The sequence below is a fragment of the Malus domestica genome, chromosome 17, assembly GCF_042453785.1.
Source record: "Malus domestica chromosome 17, GDT2T_hap1".
In the NCBI taxonomy this organism is placed as follows: Eukaryota; Viridiplantae; Streptophyta; class Magnoliopsida; order Rosales; family Rosaceae; genus Malus; species Malus domestica.
Window position 1 is genome coordinate 15914813 of NC_091677.1, and position 11306 is coordinate 15926118.

The 11306-nt window shown below is 38.8% G+C and overlaps 1 protein-coding gene across 3 annotated transcripts; it reads left to right on the forward strand.

Annotated features, from left to right (window-relative positions):
• Positions 1 to 1588: 1588 nt before the first annotated feature.
• Positions 1589 to 6023, forward strand: LOC103405399 (transcription termination factor MTEF1, chloroplastic-like). 3 transcript variants are annotated; one of them, XM_029097662.2, is made up of 7 exons: positions 1589 to 2299; positions 3074 to 3211; positions 3372 to 3614; positions 3971 to 4084; positions 4193 to 4375; positions 5176 to 5393; positions 5494 to 6023. In XM_029097662.2, the coding sequence occupies exons 1-7, from the start codon at positions 1673 to 1675 to the stop codon at positions 5822 to 5824; spliced, it is 1854 nt and encodes a 617-aa protein (XP_028953495.2). In that variant the 5' UTR covers positions 1589 to 1672; the 3' UTR covers positions 5825 to 6023. The 3 variants fall into 3 exon arrangements, with proteins under 3 accessions (XP_028953495.2, XP_028953497.2, XP_028953496.2); XM_029097664.2 differs by having other exon boundaries at positions 1648 to 2299; positions 3112 to 3211; XM_029097663.2 differs by having other exon boundaries at positions 2041 to 2299; positions 3109 to 3211.
• Positions 6024 to 11306: the final 5283 nt, after the last annotated feature.

Below are 11306 nucleotides of genomic sequence, written 5' to 3' on the forward strand. Positions count from 1 at the left end.
GTGATTTAGCAATCCCTCCTAATCCCCGGCCTAGAACGATCCCTACTTACATACTTTGCTACAATTGATAACAAGAGGGTTTAATTTGTGTGCTTATATATTTCGCATCAAAGAAGAAGAAGGAAAAACAAAAAAAAAAACCCATAAGAAGAAGAAGAAGAAGAGGAGGAGGAGGAAGAAGAAGAAAGAGGAGGAGGAGGAAGAAGAAAAAAAAAATCTGCCCAGAAGAAGAAGAAGAAGGAAGAAGAAGGAGGAGGAGGAGGAGGAAGAAGGAGGAGGAGGAAGAAGAAGAAGAAAAAAAAAAGAATCTGCCCAGAAGAAGAAGGAGGAAGAAGAAGGAGGAGGAAGAGGAAGAAGAAGAAAAAAAAAAAACGAATCTGCCCAGAGGAAGAAGAAGGAAGAAGAAGGAAGAGGATGAGGAAGAAGAAAAAAAAAAGATATGAATCTGCCCAGAAGAAGAAGAAGAAGAAGAAGAAGAAGAAGGAGGAGGAGGAAGAAGAAGAAGAAAAAAAAAATAAAAAAACGAATCTGCCCAGGAGGAAGAAGAAGAAGGAGGAGGAGGAGGAAGAAGAAGAAAAAAAAAATCTATCCAGAAGAAGAAGAAGGAGGAGGAAGAAGAAGAAGAAGAAGAAGGAAGAAGAAGGAGGAGGAAGAAGAAGAAGAAAGAAAAAAAATTGATTCTGCCCAGAAGAAGAAGAAGAAGAAAAAAAAAAAGAAAAAAAAATTCAAAATTTTTTGTGGGAAAAAATTTTTGAACCGCTAAAAAAAAGTGAAAACCCCTTCTTTAAAAAAAAAAATCCATGTGGTGACCCACGTGGCGCCCAGTCATTGTCCACATGGGCGCTACGTTACAGTTAATAGAACACTTAACAGTTTGACTAACGGATGTATGAGACTGTCCCAAAATTTACACTTTAGGTATGATTCTGGGACGAAAAAAAATTTATGTACTAAATGTTGAAAACCACGAAACATGAGGGTAGTAAACAGTTTTTTTCCCAAACAGAAAATATGATACAAAACTCAGCTCACTCTTCTAAAAATGTTACCTTTACGGAATAAATTATAAACAATTCCGATTATAAGTACAAACTTAAAAATACAAACTTTACTCATTAGTATGTAGAAAAATATTGTTCAACTTTTTCTCATTCCACCACCATGTGACCATGTACCGCGAAAGTTATAACACAAGTGAGCTTTCCTTTTTAACTCAAGCTTTAGAGGTGGTTTGAGAGTGAGGTGCTTAAAAAAAAAACATCCATGAAAAAAAACTGTGAGAGTTTTAGGCGTTTGGTAAATTGAAAAAAAAAAAGGCTTATTTTGGAAGCTGTTGTGAGAATAAGTTGAAATCAAAGGAAAAAGCTGAAGCTGCTATTTGCAGCTTTGGAAAACTGGCTTTTTTCAAAGTACACGAAGCTATAGTGCTCTTTTAATTAAAAGATCTACTATCAGACTGTTTTTTTTTTTCAAAAGCACTTTTACAAAAAAAATTTACCAAACACTCTGCTGATTTATTTCGCAGCCGCTTATTCTCACAGCACTAACAGCAGTTTTTTTTCAAAGGACAGCAATACCAAACCAATCCTTAAATCCAAAAGAAAAAGATGAGAGCTTTCTCTTTAGAGTTTCAGGGTTTTAGGGTTTAAGAAGAAAATACGTTTTCTTTTCCATGTATGGATGCTTAATTCCTCCGACCATGTCCTCCTCATCCAAATTCCTCTCGATGCCCACAACCTTCACCATAACTTTCAGACTATCCTCGTCACCAAACATCCCCGCAATCCCATCACCCCTTCTCCCCAACCCCTCAAATCCCACTCTCACTCTCAGTCTCTACCTCAACCACAAACCCAGGATCCAATTTTTACAGAAACCCTCCAAAACCCACCAAAATCTCCACCGCCCCCTGTTTTCCTCGCCACCCAACAGCCCTACGCCACCGCCGGACCACCAGCCGGAGCAGATAATAACTGCGCAAGAAGCCCTTTTGGAGCTTCTTCAAGAATTTGGAGCTTCTGAGGCGGAAGCTACCGTTGTTTTGTCGAATTCGCCGAGGTATTTGCGGATGTTGGTTGATGGGGTTGTAGAGTTGGATGAGCTGGGAACGTGGGGAGAGTGGGAGAAGGAGGGGAGAGAATTGGGTGGGTTTAAAGAGAAGGTGAGGTTAATGGCTAAGGAGAAAGGTGACAATGGAAAGGTTGCGTTTTTGGAGGGTGCGGTTGGGTTGAGTCTGTCTTCGGCTATGAATGTTGCCAGGCATTTATCAGCAGAGACGCTTCCGGGGCTTATTGAGAAGGTAATGGCATTGCAATTCGTTATTTTTTTGTTTTGTTGATGATTTGTTAGAAGTTTGTTCAATTGAAGCGTATTTATTCTGATTATATGTTGGTGAACTTATCGGTTTCTTTTAGGATAATCCAGATTTTGATAATTGTGAACTAGCGATTTTAGGACAATTTGTCAGAAACTGTCTAGAGTAGTGGAAACAGAATGTTATTGATATAGTACAACAAAGGAAGGCAAAACTTTGTTAAGCATACTTGTTGTAGGAAGTGATGACATGTTCTTCGATTTTGATGGCTTATCTATGGCATGGCCTCTTATGGACACTCAGTATCCTGTACTACAACACAATTATCTATTCAAGTTTAGAACGTAATCTATGTGTTCCCCAAGAAGGGTTTTGATATGACATACAATGAGAACCAAATTTGTTCAAGGTTACGAGGTTCTGCATTATTAGCATAATTGTGCTTTCTTTATTATGTTCTAAGCTGGTGATATTTTGCTCACTGGGAGGTATGAAAGAAAATGGTAGGTTAGATGATATTACAAGCTTTGAGAAGATGCACCCTGATTAGTCTCTGCACAGCACATGAAATTACAGTTATGAATTTGAGAGTTCAGTAATAAAGTTGAACTAGAACCACTATAGCTTATGAAATGAAAAACTTGTGAAATGTACGAAGAGCAGGAATTTGGTATTGATTCCCCAACATATGAATGCAGAAGTGAAATTATCGTTTAAATCTGTTGCAAAATGGTTTCTTATTTTGTATTTGGCTTATAGGTTAACTATGTGAAGAAAATATTCTTTTCTGACAGTAGTGATGGGGGGCTCATTGGGAAAAATGCTCGTCGTATGATGATGCACTTGTCAATTCCCATTGATGAAGACTTGCAACAAACCCTTTCCTTTTTTGAAAAGGTCTGGTATGTCTCTCTCAAATCTTAGTAGTGCATGAATGTCAAACTGCAAGTTACTATTATTTCTTTTCTTTGTTACTTAAAGATTAATTTTCATGTGTAATTGTGTATCTGGATGACTTTTTCTTATTTTTTGGTTGATTTTTCATTTCATGCTACAGATTGCAGCAAGGCGTGGAGGTCTGGATATGTTGGGCTCTGGAGATGCTGCTTTCCGTTGCTTAATTGAATCATTTCCACGTCTTCTTTTATTGTCCTTGGACCCTCACGTGAGACCTTTTGTGGAATATCTTGAAAATATTGGAGTTCCTAGAGAATGCATGAGAAACATATTTCTGTTATTTCCACCTGTTATTTTTTGCAACATTAAAGTCATCAAAACGAGAGTGCTTGCTTTTAAAGAGGTACTGCCAGCTTCAGCTCTGCTTTGTCTTCATCTTAGTTTACGCGCAGAAAAATTATGTAACTTATACGACTTCAACTATACAGTTACCAAAAACTTGCTTATTTATTCAGCATTCTGAATGATAAAAATACATGATCTCTCTCACCTGTGCACCTATAGATTTATGAAATGTTATGATCAGTAGCATGGCAAACTTTACTGAGATTATCCGTAAATTGTCATGAAATAGAATTATGAAGTAGGATTTATACATTTTTCTCTTGCTATAAATTATGTGGTTCAAGAATGGAATTCATTACATTGTGGGAACACCTTTGGCTGCCTATGATTGAGCACTTCATGTATCTTGTGCAGGTTGGTGTGGAAGAGAAAGATGTTGGTAAAATGTTGATTAAATATCCGTGGATTATATCTACGAGCATTCAAGAGAACTTCAAGAAGGTTTCTTCTTTCTTTGAGTCGGAGAAGGTATGGTATCCACCTAGCTCGTGCTTTCATTCTGGCTAAATTTTCCAACAAGAATGACGATTGGCATATTTCTTTTAAGTGCTAATTGTGAATTATGCTTCATAACAGGTACCAAAAATGAGTGTTGGTCGTGCAATTAGAAGCTGGCCTCATATTTTGGGTTGCTCAACCAGCATGCTAACATTGATGGTTGAAGAGATAGGTGAATTGGGTATTAGAAACAAGAAGTTGGGTCAGGTCATCTCCAAGAGTCCTCAGCTATTGATACGGAAACCTCAAGAATTTCTTCAGGTAGCTAATTTTTGTTCAATTCATATTTTCACAAAATGTTATAAATGTTTTCCATATATTCATGAACATTACCTCGTGACTTCTTCCTGTTTAGATGTTCAGTGAAGATCATACTTGTATGGCTATTTCATATATTTCCATGGAATTTGAAATACCAGGAATTTGTTTGGTGATACAGTGCCACATACGCTTCTTCCAGTTTCATGCTTTATATTGTTAGCCCATACTGCTTGGTTCATTGAATGGCCATAAAAGAATACGTTGAACCGGCACAAAATTTTAAAAAGAATATACTGTATTTGAAACCATTAGGATGCCCTTGTGAATGTGCTGAGTTTGCAAATTTTATGGTAGACTACGGTAGTGTCCACAATATACCACCCCGTGACAGATGCCCAGAATGCGTAAACGCTGTTAAGTTTTGTTTTTAAACATGATACTGCAGAGAAGTTAAAACTGATACATACTTTAAATACCCTGAAATCACCCTGACCATATTTCATAATATCTGGCTTGGTCTCACTTACTTAATGTAATCAACATTGGTCCAACTATGGTGAAGAATGGGGAACACAGCCAAGAATCCCCAGTGCAGGTTTGGCTTGTAGTATGCATGTTGTTATGTGACCTAGTCGAATTACCCATCATTTCAAGTTGGTCCCACAGTAGAGGGTTAATCTAATCCAATACACTGCATTACGATATACTTTACCACTTTCTCTGTGAAGACTTTGGGAACCATGTGTATATGTGACACAGTTTCTTGAGTCCAGTTTTAACTGGTATAACTGTTTTTACAGGTAGTTTCGTTTGTGGAAGATCTAGGATTTGATAAAGAAACAGTTGGGAGCATACTGGGCCGCTGTCCTGAAATATTCGCTGCCAGCATTGCCAAAACTCTCAATAGGAAGCTTGAATTTCTTGCTAGTATCGGTGTTTCCAAACCCCACCTTCCTCGGATTATCAAAAAGTACCCAGAGCTTCTTGTCGCTGACACTGATAGAACTCTACTTCCTCGGTAGTGCTCTTTTCATTTATAATTTGCGGCTATCCAGTTCTTTGTGAAATGAGAACTAATATGTTGTATCATGGACTAAAGTGGAGAATTTGGTGGGCAGGATGAATTATTTGATGAAGAAAGGGCTGTCGCGGAGGGATATTGCATTCATGGTCCGCAAATTTTCACCTTTACTCGGGTATAGCATTGAAGAGGTTTTGAGTCCGAAGCTTGAATTCCTGATAAACACAATGGAGAAACCGGTGACGGATTTGGTAGGGTATCCAAGGTACTTCAGTTATTCATTGGAAAAGAGGATAAAACCAAGATACTGGGTGCTGAAGGGAAGAAATATTGAGTGTAGCTTAAGAGAAATGTTGGCTAAAAACGATGAAGAATTTGCTGAAGTGTATATGGGTGTTGGTAGCATGCTTGTTCCTCCTCCCCCCTAGATAAAGTGAGAGGAGCCTATCTTCCGGGAACGAGGACTCGAACTTGAGTGCAAGGAGGTAGGTCGGCACACAGTATTGACCAACTGACATGTTTTCACATTAGCGACGATTGTTTGTTCTTAGTTTGTAAATAATAAACCACAGATATGTTCACAGTTTTGTTGTAATATTCAATGTATAGTAGCCCCCTTGCCATTAATTTTTTTAGTTCCTTTTTTACTTTATTTTTTTCACGATGCTGGGTTCTGCAAAAGTTGTTTTATTCCAATATACAAAGGACAACAAAAACCAGTTGATACGAAATCCAAGTAGTTTGATTAAATCTCAATTGCTCGCTAGTGAAAAATAATTGCTTGCTCGTGAAACACCAAGGTATGTATGAGATTTGAAAGTAAAGTTTACACTACGAACAAAGCAAACCTTTTTTTTAATAAATAATGTCGGTGAGTTAGCACAAGATTTAATGCATGAAAAAGGAGTTTGCGCTAGGATTGAAGAAGAACACAGATAGGAGGCTCCAGAAGCATAAAATACTCTTGAAAATATGAGTTCTCTAACCAAAAGAGCCAAGTAGCTCCATACAACACTAATAAACCAAAGATATTTTGTTTGCAGCAGCCAAGTATACCACAAGACACTTGTTAAGTGTAAAAGCGATCTGAAAGGTGGCAGACTAGTCTATATGGATTTTCTTAAAATGTGTGTGTCAGCTCATGTCTAAAATTTTAAACGTGAAATGCATATGCATGTACCAACTTAATTTGAGTTGAATCACATCCGTTTGCACTTTGATCTTTAACATCTCAAAATTCAACAAATACCTAAAGTCTAAACTAGAGTAAATTGATCTAAAGAACTTATGTGATAAAAGATTACAACTTTGACAAGGAAAGTCAAATACAGACTTCACAATCTCTCCATTTAGCTTCTGTGACAAAACAACCCAAAATAAAAATAACTTCACACATCACACTCAAGAACAATTCTTGAAAAGAGACAATGAAATTTATCAAGGGTTATAAATCAACATTAAATTCAACATTTTTCTCTTTCATTTTGTCATAGGAAGACAAAGTGTCATGTTAGAATATCACATGGAAACTTAGGCTTATCACGTTGATATATGACTACAAGAAATCTAGCATGAACCTAAATTTGTATGATAGACCAACTCAAACTGGTAAGAGTAAACTAGCAACAAGTAAGCACCAAGTCATGTAAACAATCTCAAGTAAAGCACAAATCATAGAAAAACCGCAAAATAGGAATGAGAAAATACAACTTTTAACACAAAGTCCTAAAAGGAAACCCGCTTCTCCAAAATTAGTGTTCTCATCAAAAACCTACACTCTCTTATAAGATGTGCTTTCACAAAAAGGTACTCTCCCAAAGGTTAGACTCCCCTTAACCTAAACTGAATTAGCAACAACATATTGTCTGGTCATCATCCTAGTCATCTTCCTCTTAAAACTCATGATCAATTGCCTTGGCTGCTCTGCCCTTGGCAACATACATGGCCGGCAATTCCTCGTTGGTGAGAAGAGAAATGTTTAATGGTCCAAGAGAGACAATAGATTATTTTCTATCTTGTAACTCACGAGAAAGGCGAGCCAACTTGGACTAAAAAACAAGACATTTCTTGACATTGAGCTACCAGATGAGAGGATGGAGGACAAGGTATAAGATTAACTAAAAGGGGCAGAAGAATCCTTATATGCAACTCTGAAATATTCAGATATGGTAAAGTCAACATAAGTAATGACAAAGTTGTCAATGGTGAAAACCTAAGATATGTGACTGAGATGATGTCATGTCATCATAGAAAATAGCATTTCTTACAAATTGAGAAGCGTAAATGACCTATATAACTCTGAAATTTGACTCATATCTGACTAGAAACATTGACTAGCCATAATGAAAATACAGTCCATTTGTACTCTCCCAAAAGTTAAGACTCCCCTTAACCTAAACTATATTAACTATTAGCAGCAACATACTATCTAGCCATCATCCTAGTCATCTTCCTCCTAAAACTCATGATCAATTGCCTCGGCGGCTATTCCTTGGGCAACATCCATGGCCGACAATTCCTCATCATCGGTGAGTAGACCTGTAAATGGGTCGGGTTTATTAGGTTTTGGTCGGGTTTACTGCGACCCCTTAAGTTAACAGGTCATCCGAATCCGACCCATTAAGCTAACGGATCATCTGAACCCAACTCGTTAAGCTAACAGGTCACCCGTTAACAATTATTATTATTATTATTATTTGCATAAAGTTTATTTTTTGTTGTTAAAACTTTACTGAAATTACTTAAACATCATCAACTAACGAGTACTAACGGGTTCTAACGGGTCTAACGGGTTCTAACGGGTCTAACGGATTGTTAACGAGTTCACCCGTTAACGACCCAACCCATTAACAACTCGACCCGTTAAGCATCCATGCAAATACTAATATTAACGGGTCGGGTTAACGGGTTGGGTCCAAAATGTCAAGTCTAAATTAATCTTATGCCTTGTCCTCCATCCTCTCATCCGATAAACAATCTCTAGAAATGTCTTGTCTTTTAGTCCAAGTTGGCTCGCCTTTCTCGTGAGTTACAAGATAACAAATAATCTATTGTTTCTCTTGGACCATTAAACATTTCTCTTCTCACCGATAGACTTGGCATTTTGGATCTGATCCGTTAACCCGACTCGATCCGTTAATATTAGTATATGAGTAGATGCTTAACAAGTCGGATCGCTAACGGGTGAACTCATTAACAACTCGTTAAATAATGGGTCACTTTGGATCAATCCGTTAGACCCGTTAAAACCTGTTAGCACTTGTTAGTTGAGGATGTTTAAGTAATTTCAGTAAAATTTTAACAACAAAAAATAAACTTTATGTAAAAAAAAATTAATAATAATAATAATTGTTAACGGGTGACCCATTAGCTTAACTAGTCCGGTTTGGGTGACCCGTTAAGTTAACAGGCCAAATTGACCCAAACTCAAACCCAATAAACCCGACTCGTTTACAACTCTAGATTAATCAAAAAAGCCAGAAGAATCCTTATATGCAACTATTAAATATTCAGACATGGTAAAGTCAGCATCAATAATGACAAGGTTGTCAAATGGTGAAAACCTAAGATATGTGATTGAGAATCTGAGATGATGCCATTGTGAACACGGAAAATTCCTGAAACGAAAGAGACAAGAACAACGCGCACAAACAAATATTTGTGTTTTGATGATTTTGGGTTACAATCTCTCTCTATTTTGATCCTCTGATTCGATCTCCGTAAGGTGTGTATTTGTGGATGTGTGATTGATCCAAAGGGCCGTTGGGCTTGATCTAAGGATGAACGTTCTTCAAGGGCCGTGGACTTGATCTTGAAGGTGGATTTGAGCGGATCTTCAAAGGGGCTTTTGGGCTTGATCTTTGAAGAACAGTGATGAACGGATCTCCAAGGGCTTTTGGGCTTGATTTTGAAGAACAGTGATGAACGGATCTTCAAGGAGTTTTGGGCTTGATCTTGAAGAACGGTTGGATTTGTGGATTTGTCGACGTTGTTGATCCAAAGGGCCGTTGGGGCTTGATCTTGGATGAACGGATGATGAACGATGGTGCTTTCTTCAAGGGCCGTCGGGGCTTGATCTTGGAAGAACGATGGTTGATTCAAGGGGCCGTCGGGGCTTGATCTTGGAAGAACAATGAACGAAGAACGAAGAACGAAGAACACTTTCTTCAAGGGCCGTCGGGGCTTGATCTTGAATTGGTGGATGATTGTTGATCCAAATGGCCGTTGGGGCTTGATCTTAGGATGAACGATGAACGAAGAACGCTTTCTTGATTCTTCGGGAACCTGGATGCTTGAGAGCTTCGGAGTTTCAGAGCTTCAGAGCTTCAAGAGTTTTGCCTAATGATTTTGGTTCCCCCAAATGAATGAAATGGGCTTGTATTTATAGAATTTTCCAAGGCCTAATTTTGAATATAATATCCCAGATGAAATAAGTCGTTTCTGCCAGGTGTTGACATGTGTCTTATTTGATGACTTTTCCAACTCATTTCAATTTTCGTTGAGTCACATGCTACGTGTAAAATTTATGCAATACATGAGCGTTGACACTTTGATTTATCGGTCAACATTTATTTACCGAAATTTCGATGTCTACAAATGCCCCCACTTCAAGGCACGTCGTATACATGTGCTTGTCACGTGTAGGAGATGCGTTTTGAAGTCCCTTACTGTAGATGTCGATCCAAGGGCCGTCGAGGCTTGATCTTGAATTGGGCTGGAGATTTCTTCAAGGGCCGTTGAGGCTTGATCTTGAATTGGGCTTGAGATTTCTTCAAGGGCCGTTGAGGCTTGATCTTGAACTTTGTTTGAAATTTCTTCAAGGGCCGTCGAGGCTTGATCTTGAAGGTTGAAATTGGACCACAAGGAGCTTCATGTGGTAGATGATCTTTGGCTTTGGTAGTGGGTGAATCGGCACGTATTTTGTTGCGCTTGTTGACTTTCCACAGCTTTGATCTTGAACTGGGTTGGAGGATTTTCTGGATTCCTCCAATTGTTGATTTTCCACAGCTTATTCTTGAACTAGGTTTTGATTCAAGGGTGGTAGACACTTGATCTTGAATCGGACTTGTGATTTCCTCGATGGCCGTCGAGGCTTGATCTTGAATTTGGTTGGAAACTTCTTCAAGGGCCGTTAGGGCTTGATCCTTGAAGGTTGACTTGAACACATGACAAGCAGGCACGAGGTGAAGGTGACGGCTTGTTGCTTTGTTCAATCTTTTTAATTCACACCTGAGCAGTTTGGTCAACGGTATGATCTTCAAGATTGAGGGGTTCTTCTTCCAGTTGGTGACTTGATCTTTAAGGATTTGATCCAAGGGTGGTGAAACGGCACATGCAGCCCACAACGCTTAGCAAGTCGACCCAAGAATTTGAGGGTCAAAACGAGTTCACCGTCCAGAGTGATTGCAACCCTGATGATATGAGATACTTTTGATTTTGAAGAAGTAGCGGATGACTCAGCACGTGCTTTGTTGCACCTGTCTCCACATGCTTCAAGGTATCATTTTCATTTCCTTTAACTGTTCCTCAGGCAGATGCGGCATCTTCTCGAGTTCTTCATCTCAGACTCCTTCTGCTGAGTTGACTGTGCATGCTGTATTCTTCTCTGCTTGTTTCTTCAGGCAGATATGGCAGCTTCTCGAGTTCCTCAGTTCGGACTCCTTCTGCTGAGTTGACTGTGCAGACCGCATTCTTCTCTGCTTGTTTCTTCTGCACATTGTCTCCACATGCTGCAAGGTATCATTTTCACTTGCCTTTATCTGTTCTTCAGGCAGATGTGGCAGCTTCTTTGGAAGTACAGCAGCAGTGGGAGACGAGTACTCGAGAGCAGTGCTAGGTAGTCAATCAGGGAAGGGTTCCAAGCAGTCGGTTCCTTACCCGAGTTTGAGTGGAAGTTCCGGCATATTGTTT

Coding starts and splice junctions, on each gene's coding strand:
- LOC103405399 (XM_029097662.2), top strand. CDS start 1,673: ATGTATGGATGCTTAATTCCTCCGACCATGTCCTCCTCATCCAAATTC. Junction 3,212..3,371: donor CCCTTTCCTTTTTTGAAAAG/GTCTGGTATGTC, acceptor TTCATGCTACAG/ATTGCAGCAAGGCGTGGAGG. Junction 4,085..4,192: donor CTTTCTTTGAGTCGGAGAAG/GTATGGTATCCA, acceptor GCTTCATAACAG/GTACCAAAAATGAGTGTTGG.